At 44.0% G+C, this 21,785-nt stretch overlaps 1 protein-coding gene across 1 annotated transcript in view; it reads left to right on the forward strand.

Moving 5' to 3' along the window:
• Positions 1-21,785, forward strand: part of SLC13A3 (solute carrier family 13 member 3) — a 44,558-nt gene that overhangs the window by 15,116 nt on the left and 7,657 nt on the right. Inside the window, exons 2-12 of the mRNA XM_089674681.1 lie at positions 82-347; positions 2,209-2,372; positions 5,490-5,556; positions 11,499-11,684; positions 12,935-13,060; positions 13,895-13,990; positions 16,765-16,869; positions 17,857-17,954; positions 19,654-19,766; positions 20,324-20,485; positions 20,986-21,123. Of these exons, the coding sequence (XP_089530807.1) occupies positions 82-347; positions 2,209-2,372; positions 5,490-5,556; positions 11,499-11,684; positions 12,935-13,060; positions 13,895-13,990; positions 16,765-16,869; positions 17,857-17,954; positions 19,654-19,766; positions 20,324-20,485; positions 20,986-21,123 (1,521 nt within the window). The remainder of the gene's footprint in view (positions 1-81; positions 348-2,208; positions 2,373-5,489; positions 5,557-11,498; positions 11,685-12,934; positions 13,061-13,894; positions 13,991-16,764; positions 16,870-17,856; positions 17,955-19,653; positions 19,767-20,323; positions 20,486-20,985; positions 21,124-21,785) is intronic.

The raw sequence follows: 21,785 nt of genomic DNA on the forward strand, positions 1-21,785 counted from the left end.
ATTCATTCTAATATACAGGGAACAGACTAGCAACTGTTAGGTACATAAATAAATGAGTTCCAATTTTCTTTTTGGTTGCAGGAAGGAAAATGTCTATTTGTGGTCCTGCTGATGGCCTTCTACTGGTGTACGGAGGCTCTACCTCTGGCAGTTACTGCCATGCTTCCAATAGTGCTGTTCCCTTTCATGGGCATCCTGCCCTCCAGCAAGGTTTGCCCGCAGTACTTCTTGGACACAAACTTCCTGTTTCTTAGCGGATTGCTCATGGCTGCTGCTATCGAGGAGTGGAATCTACACAGGCGGATTGCCCTCAAAGTTCTCATGTTAGTGGGAGTACAGCCCGCCAGGTACTGTATTTTTTTTATTTATTCTCTTTTTGACTATTGTGTGCTCTATATTGTACTGGTAACCCAATTTCGGTCTGCGTTCACTCAGTCGGTAGGGGTTTGTTGAAATAACTTTAAAAAGTCAGCCAAATAAGATGTCTGATGTGTGTGTGTGATAGCGCTTGTTAGATGTGTGATGTGTGTGTGTGATAGTGCTTGTTAGATTTGTGATGTGTGTGTGTGATAGCGCTTGTTAGATGTGTGATGTGTGTGTGATAGCGCTTGTTAGATGTCTCATGTGTGTGTGTGATAGCGCTTGTTAGATGTGTGATGTGTGTGTGTGTGTGATAGCACTTGTTAGATGTCTCAGGTGTGTGTGTGATAGCGCTTGTTAGATGTCTGATATGTGTGTGTGATAGCGCTTGTTAGATGTCTGATGTGTGTGCGTGACAGCGCTTGTTAGATGTCTGATGTGTGTGCGTGACAGCGCTTGTTAGATGTCTGATGTGTATGATAGCGCTTGTTAGATGTCTGATGTGTGTGTGTGATAGCACTTGTTAGATGTGTGATGTGTGTGATAGCGCTTGTTAGATGTCTGATGTGTGTGTGATAGCGCTTGTTAGATGTCTGATGTGTGTGTGTGATAGCGCTTGTTAGATGTCTGATGTGTGTGATAGCGCTTGTTAGATGTCTGATGTGTGTGTGTGATAGCGCTAGTTAGATGTCTTATGTGTGTGTGATAGCGCTTGTTAGATGTCTGATGTGTGTGTGTGATAGCGCTAGTTAGATGTCTGATGTGTGTGTGTGATAGCGCTTCATAGATGTCTGATGTGTGTGTGTGATAGCGCTTGTTAGATGTCTGATGTGTGTGTGATAGCGCTTGTTAGATGTGTGATAGCGCTTGTTAGATGTCTGATGTGTGTGTGTGATAACGCTTGTTAGATGTCTGATGTGTGATAGCGCTTGTTAGATGTCTGATGTGTGTGTGTGATAGCGCTTGTTAGATGTCTGATGTGTGTGTGTGATAGCGCTTGTTAGATGTCTGATGTGTGTGTGATAGCGCTTGTTAGATGTGTGATAGCGCTTGTTAGATGTCTGATGTGTGTGAGTGATAGCGCTTGTTAGATGTCTGATGTGTGTGTGTGATAGCGCTGGACTGATCGAAGAAAAAATTGGTTTTGATGGATCTACCATAAAGGGATTTTTCCTTCAACGAAGCAAACTTGTGACTGAAGTCTAGTATGGGTGGACCCTGTTGTGGTCCCAGGCTGCTATATCTCCGATAGTGACACAAGGAAGCGTTTGCCAGGCAGTTGATTCTTGAATGTGTACGGAGGAGCACCTGGTACAAAACTTCATCTCACTTAAAGGACTTTCTGAAACATCTAACAGTTAAGAGCACCAGATACACCCAATGTGTTTCTGGGGGGGGAAAAAAAGTCTTTCTCCTTTTCAGGGCTTGCGCAGTTGATGTTTATAAAATACAACAGAATGCACCTAGGGACCCATGTTAAGGCTTGATGAAGACTAATGGTTCCTGACAACACTGTAAACATCAACTGCTCAAGCTCTGAAAAAAGGGGGGGGGGGGCATTTTCTCCTGAAACGCATTGGCTCTTAACTATTAAACGTTCAGAAAGTCCTTTATGTGAGATGAATTTTTGTACTACGGGCTTCTCCTTACACATTCCTACTGGTACTGTCCAACACTGCATGGGGAGAAGGAAGGGACACATTTGATTGACCGCTATGGGCGATACATGGAGTCTAGTACATCTATCCATTTCACCGCTCCCCATAATTTAGCATTTTCCGCAGCATCTGACTGGCCTCTACTTATCCTCCTCCCTAGACACCTTTTTTTTTTTTTTTAATATTGCAGACTCATACTGGGGATGATGATGACCACCGCTTTCCTGTCCATGTGGTTAAGTAACACTGCCTCTACCGCCATGATGCTTCCCATAGCCAACGCCATCCTGAAGAGCCTCTTTGGAGAAAAGTTTAATGAAGAAAAAGGGAAGAAGGGCAATGAGCATAACCCAGGTAATTCAAACTGGCACACATGGGTGACCATGGTTCTTCATGGAGAGGTCCCTATTGGAGTCCATCTTTACTTTATGGGAGTGTACAGTTTGTTTACATAGTTTTTATTTATTATCAGTACTAAGGAAGTCCTGCTTGCTGCAACAGGCAGGGACTAAGGCTCCTTTTCCTATTTACCAGGCTAATCTTAGCTGCTGCCCCCCTCTAAAAGCTTGTAATTTACACAACTCAGTAGCTCAAATTCAGGTTGACACAATCTTTTTGAGATGTTGAGGACCATCTTGAAGTTTGGCAGAAATGTTCTTGTTCCAGCAAACCCAATATAGTGGCCTTACAGCACGAGCTGACCATAAAAAGTCAACTTTTTGGTTTGGGGTGACTGTTTTCTATATTTCTAGGTTTTAGTGTAAACATCTCTGCATCATCTTTGGGTTTAAGAAAAATTTGTACACAAATGCGCAGGTAAATGCAGAAACCATTGACATTCCAATGCGGCTTCGTACTCACTTGTATAGGCGACTGTATGTGGCACCTGCGACTCCCTGGGTGTAGGAAAGTGCTGGGGATTTTATGCCTCTAGACATCTATGTGCCTGAGGCCTTTGTAGTTTTTATTGGTATCTTTATTCCATGTAAACATTTATTACAGGATAGACTTAGGATACAGATGTGAAAGAGATTCATAGGTTTTCCAAAGAAAAAGCACATCTGACACTCTGCTTTAGGGCAGCGTCTCTCCAACTGAAACATTACAGATCTGTGGAGTATGAGTCATCCCCTAACTTATTCAGCTGAGTGTGTAATCTGAGCTTCAGGTACTAAGTGCTTTAACCACTTACCCCGCTGAGGATTTACCTCCCTTCCTGACCAGGCCATTTTTTGCATTACTGCGCTGCGTTACTTTAACTGACAATTGCGCGGTCATGCAACACTGCACCCAAATGAAATTTCCATCCTTTTTTTCTCACAAATAGAGCTTTCTTTCAGTGGTATTTGAACGCCTGTGCGTTTTTTATTTTTGGCACTATAAAAAAAAAAGGCTGACAATTGTGTTGACTTTTTGCTATTAAACATGTCCAATAAAAAAATTTAAAAAATCTAATTTCATAAAAATTTAAACCAAAATGTATTCTGCTACATGTCTGTACTGAAAAAAAAATATCGATACGTGTATATTAATTGGTTTATGTTAAAGTTATGGCATTTACAAATGGTGGGATTTTTTTTTTCATTTTTACTAGTAATGGCGGTGATCAGTGACTTGTAGTGGGACTGCGGCGGGAATTCTGACACTGGGGAGAACTGGCTTGGTGTCACTGACATCCCCAGTGACACCAATACAGTGATCATTGCTAAAAAAAAAGCACTGACACTGTAGTAATGGCACTGGGCAGGAAGGGGTTAACATGAGGGGCGATCAAAGGGTTAACTGTGTGCAGGGAGTGTTTTACTAGGGGGCGGGATGTGCGTGATTCACTGTAATCACACTGCTGTGGATGGCTGTGCTGTGCACAGCCATCCACAGCAGTGTGCCCGAGCTGAAAGGGAGGAGGACTGGTAGTAAGCAAAACAGTCCTCCTCCCCGTCGGTGATCGTCGGAAATCACTGGGCGCTGGTGAGTAATTACCGGCCGGGACCCGGTGATTGACAGCCGCGGTCCCCTACCCAGAAATGCAAAATCACGTATATATTTATTCATTTAATTTATTTCAGGTACTTATATAGCGCCGTCAATTTATGCAGCACTTTACATATATATTGTATGTTCACATCAGTCCCTAACCCTCATGGGGTGTACAATCTAAGGTCCCTAACTTACATTCATACATACACATACTAGGGCCAATTTAGACAGGAACCAATTAACCTACCAGCATGTCTTTGGAATGTAGGAGGAAACCGGAGTACCCAGAGGAAACCCACGCAGGCACAGGCAGAACGTGCAAACTCCAGGCAGGTGATGCCGTGGTTGGGATTTGAACCAATGACCCGAGTACTGCCAGGTGGAAGTGCTAACCATTTAGCCACTGTGCCGCCCACGTATATATACGTGATTTTGCACACCCGTGCCGCCCCGTAGCAGTATTTCTACTATAGGGCGGTCGGGAAGCGGTTAAACATAATAGCTAAAATTAGCCTGGTAAACATTTGAAAAGGTGTCTAGAACTGCTGGTTCCTATCGTGAATATGAAATATATGCAATATATGTTAGTCCTGAGAATAATAAAGAACTACAGTATATCCAAAAACTATATATTCTTTCTAAAAGAAACAATGATGTTGCCTGTCATGACCTAGTTGTACAGTTTTGTCTGCATTAAGGACAGGGGGGGTTAAAAGTCCATCATTATTAGACAGATCAGAGAATAGATTAAATATTAAACGTCTACCAAGACAGAGCAGGAGAATACATGATAGCTCTGCGTCTGTCTATTGCCCCGTATTTCCATCTGCTGTAGGTCTATACTATCCCTAGTCCTCATCCCCAGGTATTGTAAGAGCACAATGTACCATCCCTACTCAATATGTTGGTGTCATGTATTGTACTGCTCCAGTGTAGTATCTGATCACATGCTTGTCTGGGTGGATTCTCATAGTTAGACAGGGTAGAGGAGACACTGGAATTATAGCATAAAAAAACCTTTCCATCAAACAAGCATGCTCATGTGCCTGAGGCTCAGGGAGCTAAAATAATAAAAAGGAAAAAAAAAAGGTCGGAGATTCCATTCAGACATCTAATCCAGATGCTTTTTTTATTCTGGTTGCTAGCAAAGTACCTAAAACTATCTTTATATTATCCTTCTGTTATATAAAGCAGCACTCACACTGGGAGAGGGAGAAGATAGCACTCACAGCCAATGAAAGCTCTGTTCACAGATGCAGCACTGTCTGTGAAACTATTAAATGAAGGGAGAGAAGAGTGGTGACCTGATTGGTGTCCTGCTACTCATTCCTTATCCAGTCACAGACTTTGCAGTATACTTTGTTGTGGACATCCTGATTCTGATTTTATTTTTTAAAATATGGTTTGTAAAGAGATTTGTTTTTTTTTAAAGGTTAATTTTTGTTCTCAAAAGAAAAACTGCAGCTCTAATGAACACATTCATCTGTCTTTTAGCTTCTTTGCAAGAAAAAGGATTACATCCTGTGTCGACAGAACTGCAGCTGCTTACCTGCATGGAGGAGTAAGTTTGTTTTGTGTTCAGACATTTAGAAACTAGTGATGGGCTGAACAACCCCCTGTTTGGTTTGCGGTCGAACAATCGAACCTAATGAAAGTTCGACCGTGAACTTTGAACCAGGACAATTCACTAAGTGGTATCTTACCACACCCGAGTAAGTGGTAAGATACTGCACAGCTACTAAATTACTGCGGGAGTTATATTATTAAGTCATGCTGTATTTTAATACATTCTTTAATAGAAAAAGAATTGCCGGAAATTAAAAAATTAACAAAAAAATGGAGTGGGGTTCCCCCCTCCATCCATACCAAGCGTTTCGAGTCTGGTATCAATTTTGAGGGGAACCCACAAATCAAAATTTAAAAAAAATAGCATGGGGTTCCCACCTCCATTCATACCAAGCCTTTTGAGTCTGGTATTAATTTTGAGGTGAACCCCCACATCAAAATTTAAAAAAAATGGCGTGGGGTCCCCCCAAATCCATACCAGACCCTTATCCAAGCAGGTCAGGAAAGGGGGGGACAAGCGAGCCCTCCTGAACCATATCAGGTCACATGCCCTCCACATTGGGGGTGCTTTGGGGCAGGGGGCTCCCCCCCAAAGCTCCTTGTCCCCATGTTGATGGGGACAAGGTGCCCGCAGACCTCCATTACCACCGGCCACAGTTGTGGGGGTCTTCAGGCAAGGGGCTTATCGGAATCTGGGGGCAGATCCCTGCCCCCCTATGTAAATGAGTATGGGTATAAGGTACCGCTACTCATTCACAAAAAAAAAGTGTAGTGCAAAAAAATTACAGGAGACCGTCTTTGACAAGTCCTTTATTAAAAACAAACATTTTAAAAATTAAATAGATCCAATGTCAACCACCGATGACCCGAAAAAAGAAAAGGAAAAAATGCTCCGCTCTCGACGCTGTCTCCTGCTGTATGACAGCTGCACCAGCCTGATAGTTCTTAAATATATAAGGGTGACATCAACCGGGTGAACCCGTCCCCTTGTGACATCATCATGAGCTGTGATTGGCCTGTGGTCAGGTGCTTTGCTTTGGCCAATCACTATGCACTGTCAGGGTGCAGTACATTGTGGGGCATGGTGAGTGAAGAGCCCGCCGAAAGCCCTTACCATTCGTGCGTTAACCGAACACATGAATGGCCAATGTTCGAGTCGAACTTACATTCGGCTTGAACATCAAGCCCAACTCTATTAGAAACCTTCATGTGCTCCGGTTTGATAGTACGCCTAGTAATCTACCACTTGTATGCAATAGGGAAGCATGGGCTAGGATTAGCACTCCTGGCTATGTTTCAGCGGAGACTTCCTCTCTTGGTGACAACTGTACTCTCCATTTCATTTATGGGTGTCACAAGTACAGGAAGTGAGGTAACACCTCCTTGATGGAGTGACACTTCTATGCAATAGGGAAGCATGGGCAAGGATTAGCACTCCTGGCTATGTTTCAGTGGAGACTTCCTCTTTTGGTGACAACTGTACTCTCCATTTCATTTATGGGTGTCACAGGGACATGAAGTGAGGCAACACCTCCTCGATGGAGTGACAGACATAAATCAAAACCTCCCAGAACTTTTTTACTATTCCCCACCCTATCCAAAAGTAAAGATAAGTTGGCTTAAGTTCAACTAGAGAGAGATGGAGAAAAAAAGAGCATTAAAGAAAATTGAGTAGAAATGGAAAATTCTGTCTAATCAGATAAGTTTAAATGAAGGAAATTCCTCCTCTGCACACCTCTGACCACCATGGCAAATAGTCACATAGAGATCAGAATATATCTTTTACTAACAGAGGTGGGGTGGCAAAGTGACTGAACAAACTGAGATAGGGCACTTATCAGCCTCCAATGGGTGTTTAATACAGGGAAGGGCTTATGTAATCAATAGGTAAGAGGCTCAGTCCTTTGTAGGACAGTCAGGAGGTGTTTGTACTGCAGTCCTATAGAGATTACACAACAATGTGTTGGAAAGGTAAAAGGATGGGGTCAGCTAGACCTGTGAAATGGAACTATTTGAAAGAAATGCCTAGTGGCTTCGTATATACCTTATTTATTATAAGGACTGAAAAATCAAATGTATAAAATATTTTATGATCATGAAAAAAATATTTTAAATTATATACAGTTGTGACCAAAATTATTCAACCCCCACTGAAATTGAGTGTTTTGGCCAGTTTGACATTGCTTTTGATCATTCAGTCATCTTGCTTACATTTACATTAAAGAGGCACTTGTAGGTCAGACAAATATAACATAACAGTTATAATGAAATAACCACAAATGTCTTTTCTGTGCTCACAGCATTATCAGTTTTATTCAACCCCCAAGTGACATTCAATCTTAGTACTTAGTACAGCATCCTTTTACAGTTATAACAGCTTTTAAACGTGAAGCATAGCTTGACACAAGTGTCTTGCAGCGATCTACGGGTATCTTCGCCCATTCTTCATGGGCAAAGGCCTCCAGTTCAGTCACATTCTTAGGCTTGCGCACTGCAACTGCTTTCTTTAAGTCCCACCAGAGGTTCTCAATCGGATTTAAGTCTGGTGACTGCGATGGCCACTCCAAAATGTTCCAGCCTTTCCTCTGCAACCATGCTCTAGTGGACTTGGAGGTATGCTTGGGATCATTGTCCTGTTGAAAGGTCCAACGTCTCCCAAGCCTCAGGTGTGTGACGGACTGCATCACGTTTCCATCCAATATCTCCTGGTACTGAAGAGAATTCATGGTACCTTGCACACGCTGAAGCTTCCCTGTACCTGCAGAAGCAAAACAGCCCCAAAGCATGATTGACCCTCCACCATGCTTCACAGTAGGCAAGGTGTTCTTTTCATCATAGGCCTTGTTCTTCCTCCTCCAAACATAGCGTTGATCCATGGGCCCAAACAGTTCTAATTTTGTTTCATCAGTCCACAGAACACTATCCCACAACTTTTGTGGTTTGTCCACATGGCTTTTGGCATACTGCAGTCGACTCTTCTTATTCTTTGGAGACAGCAAGGGGGTACGCCTGGGAGTTCTGGCACGGAGGCCTTCATTACGCAGTGTGCGTCTTATTGTCTGGGCTGAAACTTCTGTACCCACATCTGACAAATCTTTTCTCAGTTCCTCAGCAGTCACACGGGGACTTCTCTCCACTCTACGCTTCAGGTAGCGCACAGCAGTCGAAGTCAGCATCTTCTTTCTGCCACGACCAGGTAGCGTTTCAACAGTGCCCTTTGCCTTGAATTTGCGAATGATGCTTCCTAAGGTGTCTCTTGGTATGTTTAACATCTTTGCAATCTTCTTATAGCCATTGCCCTTCCTGTGAAGAGAAATCACCTCTTCTCTTGTCTTCCTGGACCATTCTCTTGCCTTCACCATGTTTGTAACCACACCAGTAAATGTCTAGAAGGAGCTGAGTATCACAGTCATTTTAAAGCTGCCTAATTGGTGCTTATTATGCTTGATTGCTGCTCGGTGACATCCACAGGTGTTTTCAATACCTGATGGAAAGCACCTGTATGAACCTCTGTTCTTCAGAGTGGTAGTCTTTAAGGGGTTGAATAATTGTGGCAATGAAGAAACCACATAAGAACCATTTACTACTGTATTACATAAACAATTGATGTCATTTTAGTTGCATTTGGGTAGTTACAACGTCCTTGTAGGATTTGATTCTGAATACAATTCCAAATGTACACTATAGTCCCTAAACCCCTTTACAGCATTGGGGGTTGAATAATTTTGGTCACAACTGTATATATATATATATATATATATATGAAGACGATGTCTATAATATAGATCAATCCATCAAATAGCTTACAACATTGCGCCACATTAACGTGACAGTTCAAATGTAAATTATTATTGGAGCCGCTATTTTTAAACTAATTAAACAATGTGTAAAGTGAATGGAAATACCATAAACAGCGCACTCTGCCCTCAACTACACTTAAATTAAATAAAAAAAATTTAATAACAAATGTGTATATATATATATACAGTGGGGCAAAAAAGTATTTAGTCAGCCACCAATTGTGCAAGTTCTCCCGCTTAAAAAGATGAGAGAGGCCTGTAATTGGCATCATGGGTAGACCTCAACTATGAGAGACAAAATGAGAAAACAAATCCAGACAATCACATTGGCTGATTGGGAAAGAATTTATTTGCAAATTATGGTGGAAAATAAGTATTTGGTCAATATGAAAAGTTCATCTCAATACTTTGTTATATATCCTTTGTTGGCAATGACAGAGGGTCAGACATTTCCTGTAAGTCTTCACTAGGTTGGCACACACTGTTGCTGGTATGTTGGCCCATTCCTCCATGCAGATCTCCTCTAGAGCAGTCATGTTTTGGGGCTGTCGCTGCGCAACATGGATTTCAACTCCCTCCAAAGGTTTTCTATGGGGTTGAGATCTGGAGACTGGCTAGGCCACTCCAGGACCTTGAAATGCTTCTTACGAAGCCACTCCTTCATTGCCCGGGCGGTATGTTTGGGATCATTGTCATGTTGGAAGACCCAGTCACGTTTCATCTTCAATGCCCTTGCTGATGGAAGGAGGTTTGCACTCAAAATCTCATGATACATGGCCCCATTCATTCTGTCCTGTACATGGATCAGTCGTCCTGGTCCCTTTGCGGAGAAACAGCCCCAAAGCACCCCCATGCTTCACAGTAGGTATGGTGTTTTTTGGATGCAACTCAGCATTCTCTCTCCTCCAAACACGACGAGTTGTGTTTCTACCAAACAGTTCTATTTTGGTTTCATCTGACCATATGACATTCTCCCAGTCTTCTTCTGGATCATCCAAATGCTCTCTAGCAAACTTCAGACGGGCCCAGACATGTACTGGCTTAAGCAGGGGGACACGTCTGGCACTGCAGGATCTGAGTCCCTGGCGGTGTAGCGTGTTACTGATGGTAGCCTTTTTTACGTTGGTCCCAGCTCTCTGCAGGTCATTCACTAGGTCCCCCCGTGTGGTCCCAGGATTTTTGCTCACCGTTCTTGTGATCATTTTGACCCCACGGGGTGAGATTTTGCGTGGAGCTCCAGATCGAGGGAGATTATCAGTGGTCTTGTATGTCTTCTATTTTCTAATTATTGCTCCCACAGTTGATTTGTTCGCACCAAGCTGCTTGCCTATTGCAGATTCAGTCTTCCCAGCCTGGTGCAGGTCTACAATTTTGTTTCTGTTGTCCTTCGACAGCTCTTTGGTCTTCACCATAGTGGAGTTTGGAGTGTGACTGTTTGAGGTTGTGGACAGGTGTCTTTTATACTGATAACAAGTTCAAACAGGTGCCATTGATACAGGTAATGAGTGCAGGATAGAGGAGCCTCTTACAGGTCTGTGAGAGCCAGAAATCTTGCTTGTTTGTAGGTGACCAAATACTTATTTTCCACCATAATTTGCAAATAAATTCTTTCCAAATCAGCCAATGTGATTGTCTGGATTTTTTTTTCTCATTTTGTCTCTCATAGTTGAGGTCTACCTATGATGCCAATTACAGGCCTCTCTCATCTCTTTAAGTGGGAGAACTTGCACAATTGGTGGCTGACTAAATACTTTTTTGTCCCACTGTATATATATATATATAAATAAACATATAAAAAAAGAAAAGAAAGAAAAAGAACAAACAAAAACTGCCACCAAATAAAGTGGCAATATGGTACCAGCACACATGTCCGGTACTCATGGAAAGGTCCCGATCTCCTCTTTCGTTCGGGACCTTTCCCGATCATGTGATGCCGTGACGTCGCGTCACGGTGGTCACATGACTCCTGGCTTCTGAAACCCTTAAAGGGCCGGGAGGCGCCGGCGTGAAGGGGTTAAAGTGAATCTGTGCTATGCCCATGGGAAGCAATAGGTTCAGTTTATTATGGTGAAAAAAATTTGTTTATCCTGCTTTTACGATGAGAAATTATGTGGCTTTACACGTTAACCCTTTACAGAAAAGAGCTGCCTGAGAAAGTGGAGATATCGATTGACATACGCAACGACATGGAGAAAGAACGGGAATACCAAAACAGAATTTGGAAGGCGTTCCTTATATCCATTCCATATTCTGCCAGTATCGGGGGGACCGCCACCCTAACTGGGACAGCACCCAACCTCATCCTTCTGGGACAGCTGAAGAGGTGATTGTTTTATTACGCTTGACCAGCCATCAGCGAGATGTAGACAACATGTATGCTTTGTGTGACTCAGTAATTCCACATATAGCAATGATGACATACCAAGTCTGACTTGTCCTTAAGGCCACACATATTTGGTTTCTGGTGATCTGGGATCCCCTTTGTGATCCAGGAGAAGAATTCCTAGACATGCCCACTGCAGGCTTCTTGTTGCCTCTCAAATACAGAGAATCAGATATAAAAAAAAACAAAGTTTGTGATGGCCACCAGTCGGACTCAAACTCTCATTGAGAGCTCAGATATAATTGAGAGATAGAGGATTACACAGTACAGGCTTCAGGAAGTCCACTCCCAGTGACCCTGTGAGGTGCTGTGTGTACTCTGGCTGATCATAGATAACATTTGTAGCTCATTGATTGGTTTCATTGTCACCTAGAATTGCTGGTTGAACCCCACCTCCAGTATTAAGCCACACCTCCAGTATTAAGCCACACCCACATTATTCTATGTACTTAAGCCCCACCCACATTATTCTATGTACTTAAGCCCCACCCATTTTGCATATGGCAGCATATATTTATTTAATTTATTTCAGGTACTTATATAGCGCCATCAATTTACGCAGCACTTTACATATATATTGTGCATTCACATCAGTCCCTAACCCTCAAGGGGCGTACAATCTAAGGTCCCTAACTCACATTCCTACATACACATACTAGGGACAATTTAGACATGAGCCAATTAACCTACCAGCATGTCTTTGGAGTGTGGGAGAAAACCGGAGTACCGGGAGGAAACCCACGCAGGCACAGGGAGAACATGCAAACTCCAGGCAGGTAGTGCCATGGTTGGGATTCGAACCAACGACCCGAGTACTGCCAGGCAGAAGTGCTAACCATTTAGCCACTGTGCTGCCCCATATGGTTGACTAAGATTCTGAATCCGCAGTGACCCTTTACACATAACCAGGGGTGGACTGACATCTCTTGGGGCCCCCGGGCAATAGGGGATCATGGGGCCCCTGTGTCCTTGCCCAAACTCAAAAAAGCCTATGAAAAAGGTACCAGGGGAATCTCATGGGGCCCCCTACTTACCTCGGGCCCTCAGGCAGTGCCCGAGTTTCCAAATGGTCAGTCTGCCCCTGCACATAACATAAGTTTTGTTTTGTAAAATCTCAATGGGGAGGAGGGAACTGTTCCCTTCAGTACTGCCTACATACAATCTAATGTACATGTCTATCTTCTATGCAGCTTCTTCCCAGGCTGTGACGTGGTGAACTTTGGCTCTTGGTTTGTCTTTGCTTTTCCGCTGATGATCATATTTCTTGTACTTGGTTGGTTATGGATCTCACTTCTACACGGCGCGTTCAGCCTCAGGTATTGAACTTACTGGCACGTTAGACATTTAACAAAAGATGAAACCCTAAAGCTCAGCTCCAGTCTTCTAACTCAATTCCCTCCATACGCTGGAGCTGCCCCCATGCCTTACCTTCTGTGGTCCAGCGCTGGTCCTCCTTCAAATTAATTCCATTCAATTCTTGTGGGCCTATGGTATCAAGGGGCCACCTCCTGGGGGTATGTCATCAGGCCAACCTGGACTCACAGAAGAATGCTGCAGAGACAGTCTCTGTGCCATTAAATTGTGCCTTCAACATGCCCCCACCACCAGAGGAGTAAGTGGAACCTTGACTCCGTGACCAGAATGACGAATATGGTCGGCGACCCTATTCAGTGCAGATTTTCAGAATTTTCCTTGTTTTGTCACTGCAATACACTCCTGGGTGCATTTATAAAAATAGAATATAAGTATGACCCTCAGCTCCATCTAGTGACCATAATGTGGTATTTTCCCAAATCCCTTTATTTTTCATGAATATATAACATTCGACCTGAAGAGGAAATAGGAAAACATGACATTTCGCCCCATTCATATAGAACATACTGTACATACCAGCAGATTGTTGGACAAATAGCAATGCAATTTTTTTACATTTTTGTTAAAGAACCCCCCTATGTATTTTCAGTACAGTTCAGACATGCACATCTCAATGCATACAAACTATAATGTCACAGCGTTCACAATGTGCTATTGTAAACCTACATGCCTGTATTTCCTGTACTGGACCTATCTGCCAAGTTATAAAGTACTGCTTTGTGGACTGTAAATACTTTCAATAATTCTTGCACAATGTTTTTACGTGGTTATATCAGATGCAAAAGGGAGAAGAAATCAGAGATTCGAGTGGATGCAGAGGCAAAAGCCAAAGAAGTGATAAAGGAGGATTACAGAAAGCTGGGCCCCACAATGTGAGTAAAGTATTCTGAGCATTTATTTTCCTATCCCAAGAGGCTTTTTCCAGATTCCTCTGTCTGGCACATAAGACATTTCAGTTCATGGCCCTCTTATACTTTAAACACCTGCTTACTCGGTTTTAGCCATTTTTATTGAGGGACCTGAAAAAGCCTTTCCTAGGATGATCAGAAACTGCAAACATGCACTAGGAGATAGTCAGAGACTAAGAGCATGTTACATGAGATGGTCAAAGACTGCAGACATGAAAAGGAGATAGTCAGAGACTAAGAGCATGTTATATGAGATGGTCTAAGACTGCAGACATGAAAAGGAGATGGTCAGAGACTACAGGGACGTTCCAAGAGAAGGTCAGAGACTGCAGACTTGCAAAAGGAGATGGTCAGAGGCTACAGGGATGTTCCAAGAGATGGTCAGAGACTGCAGACTTGCAATAGGAGATGGTCAGAGGCTACAGGGATTTTCCAAGAGATGGTCAGAGACTTCAGACATGCAAAAGGAGATGGTCAGAGACTACAGGGATGTTCCAAGAGATGATCAGAGACTGCAGACATGCACAAGGAGATGGTCAGAGACTACAGGGATGTTCCAAGAGATGGTCAGAGACTGCCGACATGCAAAAGGAGATGGTCAGAGGCTACAGGGATGTTCCAAGAGATGGTCAGAGACTGCAGACATGCAAAAGGAGATGGTGAGAGACTACAGGGATGTTCCAAGAGATGGTCAGAGACTGCAGACATGCAAAAGGAGATGGTCAGAGGCTACAGTGATGTTCCAAGAGATGGTCAGAGACTGCAGACTTGCAAAAGGAGATGGTCAGAGGCTACAGGGATGTTCCAAGAGATGGTCAGAGACTGCAGACTTGCAAAAGGAGATGGTTCTAGACTGCAAGGATGCTACAAGATATAGTAAGATGTCAGATATGTTGTAAGAGTTATTGGAGATTGGGGAAACATTACATGGAACTGCTAGAGATCACGGCTATCACAGCCCTACACAAATCAGTGCTTTAATATTTGCACTCCCTACAGCCCTCCTAAAATTGCTTGTACCACATGTAATATTTATCAAATCAAACTAGAAGCCAGGAATATTTTCCTTCCCTGGCCTAAGTAAGCACCTAGATAATTATTATTATTATTGTACAGGATTTATATAGTACCAACAGTTTGCTCAGCGCTTTATAATATAACGGGAGACAATACAGCAACAATACAGTTCAATACAAGAGGGTTAGAAGGGCCCTGATCCTTGGAGTTTATAATCTAGGAGGGAGGGGCTGGTGGTACAAAATGTAGTAACTGTGGGGGATGGACTGGTAGGAGGAGTAGAAGATTCCATTATTAGCTGAGGGCAGGATAGGCTTCCCTGAAGAGATAGGTTTTCAGAGATCGCCTAAAAGTGGGCAGAGTAGGCGATAGTCTGATAAATTGGGGTAGAGAGTTCCAGAGGATGGGGGTGGCTCTGGAGAAGTCCTGGAGATGAGCATGGGAGGAGGAGACAAGGGAGCTAGAGAGCAGGAGGTCTTGCAAGGAGTGGAGAGTACAGTTTGGGTGGTATTTGGAGACAAGATTGGTGATCTAATTTGGGGCAGAGTTATAAATGGCTTTATATGTTATTGTTAGTGTTTTGAATTTTATCCGTTGGGCAACGGGAAGTCAGTGGAGGGATTCGTAGAGAGGGGTGGAGGACACTGAATGGAGGCCAGTGGAGGGATTGGCAGAGAGGGGTGGAGGACACTGAATGGAGGCCAGTGAAGGGATTTGCAGAGAGGGGTGGCAGATATAGAATGGTTAGTAAGGTGGATGAGTCTGGCAGCAGCATTCATGATAGACTGAAGAGGGGATAGCCTGCGATGAGGTCGGCCAATGAGGAGGGAGTTACAATAGTCAAGGCGAGAGATAACCAGGGAGTGAATAAGTTGCTTAGTAGTTTCAGAGGTTAACCCCTTGGCGCCGGCGCCTCCCGGTCCTTTAAGGGTTTCAGAAGCTGGGAGGCGGGGCAGGGTTTTAGGGTCATGTGACCGCCATGATTCACTGTCACGGCGGTCACATGATTGGGAAAGGTCCCGATCGCAAGAGGAGATCGGAACCTTTCCGTGAGTACCGGACATGTGTGCTGGGAGTGCGCAGGGTGTGTGCTCTAAGCACATATGTTTTTTTTAATTGCACGCAAATGTGCGGCCGCTTGGCTGCAAGGCCCAGATGCCGGGAGGCTGCACATTTGCGAGCGGCCGGCGCCAAGAGGTTAAGAACGGGAGTATCTTGGAGATGTTGGTGAGGTGAAGTCTACAAGTCTATAATGAAGCACAGACTACGGTCTGCAGGGGCGATAAGTACCAAAGGGCAAAACGTGGCCCTCGGGTCTCAGGTTGGGCACCAGGAATCGGATAGGTTGCAATAAGAGAAGATATGCAATCCAGCATCCCTGCAAAAGAATAACTAGCATTTAAGCAAAGATGAAGGGCTTGGTGTGGTAAATGGAAGGAAAAGCCAAGGATGCCTGAAAGTTTGGTCTATGCAATGCTCAGACTGCAGAGCCACAGAAGCACTGCAAAAGGTTTCTGTTCAGATATTATTGCTGACCTGGAGGTCTCTCTTTAATTTTGACCTTTGTCTGGTACAGACTGAGGCTATTTTGTCTAATTACCTGTCAGGGTTGAAGTATCAAAGTCTTTTGGGGGTGTAATGATGACGCCTGTCCGCTTTATGCCCTGGCAGGTTGTACAGGCACACTAAGAATGTCTCCTCCATATATATTCATGTCTTAGTTTTGCAGAGAAAGCCGTCTTCTTCTTCTTCTGCCTGTTTGCCATTCTGCTGTTCACCAGAGACCCCAAGTTCATCCCTGGATGGGCATCAGCGTTCACCCCTGGGTAAGACATTGCTGCATCCTTACTCTTATCTTAGAAATCACACATTGGTGGGTACAACAAAAAAAAATTTAAGGGGTCCTCATCCAAAATTAGTATTTGCATTCGGTAGTTGTATCTCCCGTAAATTCCAATGGAGGGATATCCCTTCTAGAATTTTTGGTTCTACTCATACTGCTAAGTTATGGGGTCATAGATAACCAATTAAAGGATATTCCTTCCTGAATTGTGGGTTCTACTCATCTGCTGTTAGATGATGGGGTCTTAGGTCCCCAATGAAAGGATATCCTTTCAATAATTTTGGGTTCTACTCATCTGCCGATAAATGATGTGGTCATAGGTCTCCAATGGAAAGCTATCCCTTCGAGAAGCTTGGGTTCTACTTATCTGCCATTAAATGATGTGGTCATAGGTTTCCAATGGAAAGATATCCCTTTGAAAATTTTGGGTTCTACTCATCTGCCATTAAATGATGTGGTCATAGGTCTCCAATGGAAAGATATCCCTTCGAGAAGCTTGGGTTCTACTTATCTGCCATTAAATGATGTGGTCATAGGTTTCCAGTGGAAAGATATCCCTTCGAGAATTTTGGGTTCTTCTCATCTGATGCTAAATGATGGGGTTAGAAGTCTCCTCCAATGGAAGGATATCACTTTCAGAATTTTAGGGTCTAATCATCTTCTACTAAATGATGGGGTCATAGCTTTCCAAAGGAAGGATATTCCCTCCAGAATTTTAGGTTCTAGTCATCTGCTGCTAAATGATGAGGTCATAGAACTCTAATGGATGTACCATTATCAAATTATACAGTATAGGACTGACATACTTCACACCAGATTATCTTCTCAGCTATTGCTATGTATGAGTAGATCATATTTCCAGCCTTCATTGATAGCGGTCACAGCAGGATTGTTGTTAAGAATGTTAATCTTCTTGGTCTAATGCTTGCTAATGCTATAATATCATTAATTCACTGCGGTTCTCTGGCAGCTTCACCTCGGATGCAGTGACTGGGATTACCATATCTGTCATTTTATTTTTCTTCCCCTCTGAGAAGCCCTCCCTGACTTGGTGGTTCGATATGAAAGGTGAGCTTCATATTAATGATCAAGTAGTTTCCATGCCTCCCTCACTACAGGCTTCAATATACTTTCTGAATAAAATGTATCTGATCCATTTTTTCTAGTTTTGGATAGAGTAGGGAAGGGTTCGAGCCATGAGCAAGTCATGTGTCCCCATTGGGGATTTCCCTCTCTCTATTCATCCTGTGAGACAAAGTGAAGAAGTCACCAGAACAGGACTAGGAATAACATTTTCAATAGTGACACATGTTACAGTGAACACTAGCTACAGTAAGAGAGGACTTCCTTCACGACAGAGAGGTTTCTTCTCACTTTCGGTTGTATTTTCTAGAAAGGAAGTAAAAGAAAATTTCTGCTATGGGATCCAGAAAGCCACAAACCTGGTATTAAAGTAGTATGAAACCTTTTGTTAAAATTCTTACCCCAGCACTTGCAGTTCACAACATTCAATGCTGCCGACTCTTACTCGCTCGGTGCTGCTTCTCTCAACTTCTGGTCTTCACAGGAAAGCATTAACAGTGGAAAGTGCAGTTTGGGGATAGTCTGTTAGCTTGGAGAATAGAGGAGGGGTGGAGGAGGGGAGTGCCTTGCAACCCTAGGCTATGGGGCTGTGTGCTTCTGCTCATGAACACAGTGCAAGGCATGCATCACTGAATGGCGGACCGGGGTCTGGATATGGACTGAGTCACTGTCCCATCTGGACACATGCAGTCCTGCCATTTAAGAGCCTTTTCTTCCCCCAGCTGTCTCATGGTCATCCTCACAGAGCTGACAGCGGGATGCAGGACAGTTCTGGATGGAGGGTGGGAGCTGCCCGAGAACAACAAGCAGGTGATTGGTTGCTAGGATGAAGGGAAGTCCTGGCAATCAAACACTGTCTGTGTAAGGTAGGATAGTGTGTGGGGGGGAAGTTAAAGGGGCTAAGGACATTAGTGTGAAGGGGGGCCAATGTTGGGGGCTAAGGACTGTGGTTTGTGGGGGCTGAGGACAGTAACATGGGGAGGGGGGGGGGCTGAGGACAGTAACGTGGGGGGGGGGGGGTCTGGGGATAGTAACATGGGGAGGTCTTGGGACAGTAACATGGGGGGGGGGGGGGTCTGGGGACAGTAACATGGGGAGGTCTTGGAACAGTAACATGGGGGGCTGAGGACAGTAACTTGGGGGGCTGAGAACAATAATATGGGGGCTGTGGACAGTAACATGGGGGTCTGGGGACAGTAATGTGGGGGGATGATGTAAAAAGGGGTAAAGTACTCTTCAGTGAAGGGGGCAGAGGACAGTATTGTTGGGGGGGGGGGATGTCAAGGAAATGTGAGAACACTACTGTGAAAGGGGTGGAGGTGGGTGATGTAATGGGGGAGCTGAGGACACTCATCAAGTGGGGATCTTGCTGTGAATGAGGAGGGGACTGTGATGTGCAGTGGGATTGAGGACACTGATGTGAGAACAGGTTCAGCCTGCTGGGCCCCTCCCACAGCTCAGGCTATTTACAGGACAAGAATGATGTCACTTCTACTTTTACAAAGTAGTATCGGGGTTTGCAAAGGCATTTGGTGTACACAAAGTGGATTTTTTTTATCCTTTGAGGCTATTAAGGGAATGATTTAAATGAAATATTTATGTGCCTGGAGTTCAGCTTTAAATATCAATCCAGGATACTAACTAAAAAAGTTTAACAGATGATTTGGATGTTTCTACCCTTCAGCTCCGAATACAGAAAATAAACCTTTGTTATCATGGAAGAAAGCACAAGACACTGTTCCATGGAACATCATTTTACTGCTGGGAGGGGGCTTCGCCATGGCCAAGGGGTGTGAGGTGAGCGCCTGTCTGCTTTTTTCTTTTTTGCTTTGTATTTGGAATGTTGTGGTTTATAGGCTCTTGTTGCGACAGAAGGAGTGAGACCAGCATGGCAGGCTAAAGTGGCAACAGAAAAGTAATGACTGCGTTGGGTGTTTAGGTATTTTAGCTTTAAAGTGTATGTCTGGGAAAAATAAAAATATGTGGACATTTTCTAGCTGTAACCTCCTGCTGTGGGCTGACAACACAGCCTCTGTTGCACTAAAATCCAAAACAGGGGAAAATAAAGGGGAAAAGCTGAAAAAAGACAACTATTGCAGCCACCATGGACTCATGATTTGCAATATATTAAATTTTTGTTTCGGGGTTCAAATGCCCTTTAAAGGGGGACTCTGGGTAGCCTGTCTCCATTTCCTCTTTCAGTAGAATAGGGATGCTAAGAGGAAGTGCTGCTTCTTTTTTAATGACCCTGCACCTCTTCCCGTCTTTATTCTTCAATAGTGAATCGCCCGTTTTGGTTCATGTGACCCTAAAAAAGTAAATAGGAATAATAGAAAAATTTTTTATCCTTCTAGGTGTCTGGTTTATCCACCTGGATTGGAGGCCGTTTGCAGCCTTTGGAGGGTCTCCATCCTGCTGTGGCCGTCCTCCTCATTACTATACTCATCGCCTCCTTCACTGAATTCGCCAGTAACACAGCGACCATTATAGTCTTCCTCCCGGTATTATCAGAACTGGTAAGTATTCAGTGATGGTTTTTGTTTTTACTATATAAGTATACAATCTTTGTTTTGCACATTATTTTCAATAATGGAAAAAGGGTCCCCAAAGCACTTGGATAAAACATCAGTAGCTACCTGCCTTGTGGCTGGCTTTCTCCAATTGATTTAGTCCAGATCATAATACAGAGCTGCTCTACATTCGATTTAGTGAGGTGTTCTGCTTTTTTATTTTTAATCACTTGAGGGATAATATTAATTATTATTTAGTTATTAATTTTAGTAGTTAAGGGTTGACATCTAGCACCGTACAAAAATTGTGATAAGAAACCCTCACAGGCCTGCCAACAAAAACTTGATTGGTCCCATGATCACAAGGCGCCTGGGTAGCTCTGGCGTAATGAGTAAAGCACATATCTTGTGCTATATGGTTCTTAGCTGGGACCTCAGGGTACTTTTGAAATTTAGGCTATGCTACCACTTAACCCTGACTTAACGATGACACTCTGTTCTTCCAGGCCATCCGTCTTAAAGTGAATCCTCTATACCTAATGATTCCCGGCACCGTCGGCTGCTCCTACGCCTTTATGCTCCCGGTGTCCACGCCTCCCAACTCCATAGCGTTTTCTACGGGACATTTGATGGTGAAAGACATGGCAAGTATCAGAATGTCCGCCTTTCAATGTGGGACTGCATGGGTCACTTATGACCGTTTCTGATAGGGCCGGATCTAGCCTGTCTGATGTGGGGGTGCAGTAAAAAATGTCAGGGGGGCAGAGGATGTCAGGTCAGTAGGGTAGTATACAGGGGCTCAGCAGGGCAGAGGATAGGATGAGCAGTTTATAGGGCAGTCTACAGAAGCCATTAGTTTGTAGGACAGTGTACACGGGGTTATCAGAGAAGAGGACAGTGTGCAGCTGAACAGTGTACAAGTCCAGGGGTGGACTGACAACTCATGGGGCCCCCGGGCAATAGGGGATCATGTGGCCCCTGTGTCCTTGCCCAAACTCAAAAAAGCCTATGAAAAAGGTACCAGGGGCATCTCATGGGGCCCCCTACTGCCCCCGGGCCGTTGGGCAGTGCCCGAGTTTCCAAATGGTCAGTCTGCCCCTGTACAAGTCAGTAGGGTAGTGTGCAGGAGGTCAGCAGAGTAGCTGACAATGGTCAACAGAGCATATGACAAGAATGAGCAAGGTGGAGAAAAGGGGTTATCAAGTCAATAGGGCAGAGGACAGGGTCAGCAGGGCAGAGGACAGGGGTCAGCAGTGTAGATGACAATGGTCAACAGAGCATATGACAGGGATCAGCAAGGTGGAGA

Source organism: Staurois parvus, unplaced genomic scaffold (assembly GCF_062004578.1).
Source record: "Staurois parvus isolate SC_StPar_1 unplaced genomic scaffold, SC_StPar_1.0 ptg000151l, whole genome shotgun sequence".
Taxonomy (NCBI): Eukaryota; Metazoa; Chordata; class Amphibia; order Anura; family Ranidae; genus Staurois; species Staurois parvus.